The 5807-nt window shown below is 36.5% G+C and overlaps 1 protein-coding gene across 1 annotated transcript; it reads right to left on the reverse strand.

Annotated features, from left to right (window-relative positions):
* Positions 1–429: 429 nt before the first annotated feature.
* LOC102800880 (alpha-tocopherol transfer protein-like) lies at positions 430–4292 on the reverse strand. Its single transcript, XM_006817722.1, has 4 exons — positions 3914–4292; positions 1975–2168; positions 1487–1597; positions 430–696 (listed from the first exon to the last, which is right to left on the reverse strand). Exons 1-4 carry the CDS (start codon positions 4290–4292, stop codon positions 430–432), a joined length of 951 nt encoding a protein of 316 aa, XP_006817785.1.
* Positions 4293–5807: the final 1515 nt, after the last annotated feature.

Consider the following 5807-nt stretch of genomic DNA (forward strand, 5'->3'; position numbering starts at 1 on the left):
CCTCAAGGCTCGCCCCTGGACTGGACTCGACTCTCCAGGACTGCACTCTCTCTCTACTGCGTCTAGCGTATTCGCGTAGAGTATTCGCCAAGACCAACTCAAACTCTCTTTATTTATTTTCAAAACTCTAACCAATTACAAAGCAGTAAAAGACTCTAGGGCGTAACCTTCAATCATAAAGCCAATCACACTAAGTACTGAATACGTCATATCTTTTGATTAATCGTTCACTACATTAATAACTACGTATGTCAGAATAGCGACGGTATCTTGTAATTAGTTCCAAATCACTGAGCCGAGTTCCGTCCAAAACTTCAAATAGGCCTACACGATGACAGACATAACACAGCAATTCGCTAATAATCAACTAATTAAGTCGGTCAACAGATACGCGAAAACAAATTCATGACAGTACAACCAAACAAATAATTACACATCCAATTTTTTGAAAGACCCAACGAGTCCGCCACTTGGATCAATCATAGATGTTGAATCTCCTCCGAGTGCTTCGCTCATCTTGGGAAGACCGTATCCGGCATTCTTGTCGATGTAACTTTGCTCCCAACTGAATAGTTTTTCGCTGTTTTCCCTGCTAATAGTTGACAATTCTGGTAAAACGCCGCCATAGTCACAAGGTAGACAGGCCGACGGAACATACTCGTGAAGAGAACCAAGTTCATCGCTATGTAGATGCGTCTGGGAAGAGAAAATGTGATGCTGCGGGTTATTAATAATTTTGCTCCAAGATAATATGCAACTCCGACTAAATCACTTGCTTCTTCTCGCCACATCAAAGACATTCTAAAGGCTCGATAGGTTTGAAGGCTCGACGAGTTTACCTATTATCTGTTTTATTAAAACGCAAAGGTTTACGGCTCTATGCATTATGTGCACTATGTACGACTTGCAATTTGCACATACAAAAAAAGTCAGGAAAGACAACAGTGACATTCAATATCCGGAACTGTCGCCTGGCACAAAAACATAATTAAAAATGTAAAGCCAAAAATTACACAGACCAATAACATGTTGAGTTTGGCCATAGACCCTAAAAATCATGATTTTTTTAGGGTTTATGGTTTGGCACATCAGTCTCAGTCTTAATTAAATCCAATGTAGGTATGTATTGGCTCCGTTTCTAATTTTGTTTTGCACATTTTAACGGATACAGTTGACCTCAACTAATCTGTTCAATAGATGATGCTCCCGAACTTGTGAAAGAAATCCCAATTATGTTTCACTTCAATGTGTGAGTGTTATTATACTGGTACATGTCTGTCTCAAAATACATGTATGTGTAGTTAACTGTAAACTGGAACACAAATAGACCTTGTATATTAGTCACGCCCTCTGGCGTCGAAAAGCTTACGTGACGTCTAAATGACGTAGATGGTTGGTTGTACAGTCATTCATCATTTAGAATCAAATCTTTAATGGCGGTTGACTACAGAGAATATCGACTCTGTAACCAGGGGATACCACTTACCCTTTTCCTCATTTTGGCACTCATGAATGCTTGATATATTTTGTATCCAGTCTCAAATAATGGCGGAGTATTTACATAATGCATAGCCTTGAATCGCAGCGGTAGTATACTCTGTTAAAAGCACGTGTAGTAAATAAAGGTGTGTCAAAAAATCGTGTACACTTGGGTATGGGATGAAAATATGGCAGACCAGTTGGTAAAAAGCACAATAAGACGAAAACAAGCATTTTGTTACGAATAGTGTGTTAAATCAGACAAATACAAAAATTTTAGAAAATCTCAAAAAAAAACAAAAAATTACGATCGAAATGTGCAACGAAACAGCGTCTTCACGGTAACAGTGAGATAATCGCTTGCTTGCTTAGCGACGCCAAATCACTATGCGCAAACCTCAAGGGAATTTGAAGACTGAACAAAATGGCATAAGTTATAATGTGACGGTACATTACTAAGCCAAATTTCAATGAAAACTTGTGCATTTGTGTTACCTGTAGTATAGTCATCATCATTTTCGCGTTGCTAGGCATTATATACGCACTGTGTTTTGTTGCTAGGTCAGCAAAGTCCAGAATTGTAACAACTCCATTAATCTGTATACGCTCGTCCTCTAACAAATACTCAGACGAAATCACTGCCGCTTTAACTGTGTCCACGTAACTACATCGATCAGGGTCCCATTTACCTACAAAAACAACTTGGCTATTAATTTGTTTATATACACAGTCACGCCCTCTAGTGATAGAATCTTCTTTTGCGTAAATAGACCACTTTCCCCGACGCGGGGAAGTAGCGTGATTGGGGTGCGAAAATGTTCATGCTATATCATGTCTGAAAATACAAAAAAATCAGTTTGCTGATAGTCGATAGAAGGGAATTTTATTCTTGTGACGTCGATTGGTACATGTGCATGCATGTTTACGTTACACCTTAAAACGATATGCGCGCGCATGCTAAACGCTGTATCTTCAACTTCCGAAAAAGTAGTTTATTGGTGAATAATAATAATAATAATAATAAGCTGATCACAGCGTTGATATTGCCCGTCATTAGACATATGTTGTTTTGGGTGAGATTTACTATATTTTCAATGACGAACAACTTAACAACAATACACATGATGTATAAACCACTTTCCCGGAAGTCGAAGATACGGTGTTTCGCATGCGCGCGCATACTGTTTTGGACATAACGTAAACTTGCACTCGTGATCTTGTGCTTTTGGGTGTACCAATCAACGTAACAAAAATAATTGGTCTATTGAAGATCATTGCTTTCGTCAACAGATACACTTTGTCGCTAGAGAGCGCACCTGATGGAAAAGATATATTATCAAATGTACGAATTAAGGGTAACGTGCTTGTCATTATTTTATGACCACGGTCACGTGCATGTCATTTTAAACTATGTATGATAAACCCATAACTATGGTTTGGCTGGTGTTTTACGAAAACCAAACTGCTTTTGAGACATCATTTTAATAGTATTGCTGAAACTGATTATTGATTAATATTAGCCGTATCCCCGCCATCATTTTTTGAATGTGTGTTATTTTATAAATAGTTGAGCTATTGGTTCATTTTGAGGACTTTTTTAACATCTGTGGCGATTCTATTAACTATTTGATCTAAAAAAATAAATAAATCACTTTGTTAAATTAACTTATTGGTTCTATGTGTAAAATGGTCCCGTTTTTCAAGTTCATGCGAGTGTATAACACGAGATATATAACGGTTTAGCGTATGTGTTGTATGTATAATTGATCTCTGGAAACATTATTGAAACGGAATTTAATGTCTCATGTGATAGTGACGTCATGTTCAATCTAGGTCACGATTCTCCATTTCCCAAATTACAGTATTTGCTATCGGTATAATATCACAAATTAACTGGCTCATTCCTCGGTACCATGGCTTTTTAATCAACATTACCAAATTTGTAGTAGTTTACCTTTTTATAAGAGGTGTATTCTAAACTTTCGCTCATAAATTTAATAATGATAAATATACATTTTATAAAGATTATGGTATGGTATTTAATACTTGTGTTATTGTTGTTGTTTTTTGTTGTTGTTTTTTTGTTGTGAGTGCCGTAATTGGGGAAACCTGTTGGCGTCTCTTGAATGAATAAATAAATTTAGTGATTAGACGTCACGCCCTTTCGCACAGGCTCGTTTCAGTGCTCACAATATTCCATGCAGGTGAACGTACAATAATCAGTGGAAGGTGTTCGTGGGTGCAACTTGAAATATACATCTCAATATTATCCATCTGTTATTTGTGTGCAATATGTTACAAAAGAATGCAACACAAATTTTGTAAGTAATAACAACATTTTGGAAAAATAAATCTTATATTTAAAAGTTGTACGAGATAATATATCTCATGTTGACCACATTCTGGAATAAACCCTGATGGAAAATAAACTTACCGAGTGCGTTTATGCCAACAATCGCACCATTCGTGTCTTTTACAGGCGTTACGCAGCTTAGGTGTTGGTCGTACACATGCTTCAGTGACGATGGTCTTAAGTCACTGAACACTTCTGGGTAGTCAATCTGTATTTCATAATACCGAACTAAATTCTTAAATGCTTTATCAAGATTGAACTTCCTGGCTCGGAGGAATCTCAATAAAAATTTGTCATCGTCGCGGAATTTGATATCTTCTCTTGTTTTTGTCTTCTCGCGAAGAGCTTTTATAAATTCGTGTCTCGTTTCCGACTTCTCGTTCAACTCTCGACGAGCCTTTTCTTGTAGTTCGTTACTCAGGTTGCATACATACGATTTGCTGCGTGTGAATCCGGACATTTTTAATGCTCTGATGTTGAGTGCTTTACGCGTGCGACCTTTGAAACACAATGTATACATTAAAGGTGATACCTGACATGATAGTTACCTCCATGATCATAGTACAAATGTACCAAGAACTAACAAACAAGTGAGCAAGTCAATCGCCACTCAGACCTTCGATCAGTGCACAACTATCGAAAATGCTCATCCACCGACTTTCCACCAAAAAACACAAAATGTTGTAGACGTACGGGCACCCAAGATTCTTCAAATACACTCAAACAATAACATTTTGCCACGCTCGATATTTCGAAGGTGCGATAGTCCGGAAGTTCAATAGTTCGAGGGTTCAATGGCCTGGAGGTTCTAGTTGTGAATCATTAATACCGGGGTTGCTATAGCGACGTCGGCGGTAACCTTTCTATAGATATATCGGTCAAATACATATTTTTCATTGCCTACATTATATCACAATGAAATAACCTAATGATAATTTCTTCAAATAAATTTAAAATATCATAATAATAACGTTTGTAAACGTTGGAGCAAATGACCACCGTTTTTAAAATGAGGTGATTGGCGTGGGGCATCTCTCGTTTTTATACAGTTTCGTTAGTGCAAAGTCCGGAACTATCTTTTTTGTGTTAGTTATCACATTACTAATTTGGGATAATGACATACGTATGTCAATTTCTTCACGTGAATACGTCCGAACGCATGTTCTTAATCTATCAGTGTTATTCCAATGATTCAAAGTTGTTACGTCGTGAACTCTTATTATAAAGTTTTTAAAGTACATGTGAAATGCTTGCTACTTTTTCGTCTAAAAACATTTATTGGTACATCAATGTTATTCGTTTTTATGTTTCTAAGCATAACATATTTTTTAAGTGAAAAAATTGGCAACTTTATTGTTGTGTATTTAAATCGAGGCTCCTCATTAGCTTCTCATTTGCATACAGAAATACCCCCTGATGACATATGTACGGGAACTTGTAAGTTCGCAGCTTGCATTGCCCATTTCTTATACAATGTTCTCGTCTTTCACTAAATTGCCACTCATGTACTTGTTCGTCAAGAAAGAATGGATCTAAATGAACACATAATATCAAGTTTATGTGTCCTTTCTGGCGTAGCTAGTCACCGTGATTGTCACCGTCATAATCATGACATCGTAGTAAAATTTACTTGGTCGTAACACATCGACATCCCAAGTCCGGATTTTTATTCCATAAATTAGTACGCAGATCAACTACATGAACATATTATAGTAAATACGACAGAAATGTTTATAAAATTATGAAAATTGTAGTGTTGTATTATGTTGATGTGACAGCTGTTGTAACGGTACACCTTCAGTATTTCTGTGGGTATGCAATTTTAAATTCATTTTTAAGTTAAAATAAAGTGAAATTTCAAATGTAAATCTATCCAAAAATAAAGGTAAATCAATTTTTAAAAGTAAAAGGAAGTTTTCGAGTGATCTGAAATTACAAATGTATAAATTGCATTGCGATTTGTAATTTTCAACTT

This window comes from Saccoglossus kowalevskii, chromosome 14 (assembly GCF_978046115.1).
Source record: "Saccoglossus kowalevskii chromosome 14, keSacKowa6.1, whole genome shotgun sequence".
Classification (NCBI taxonomy): Eukaryota; Metazoa; Hemichordata; class Enteropneusta; family Harrimaniidae; genus Saccoglossus; species Saccoglossus kowalevskii.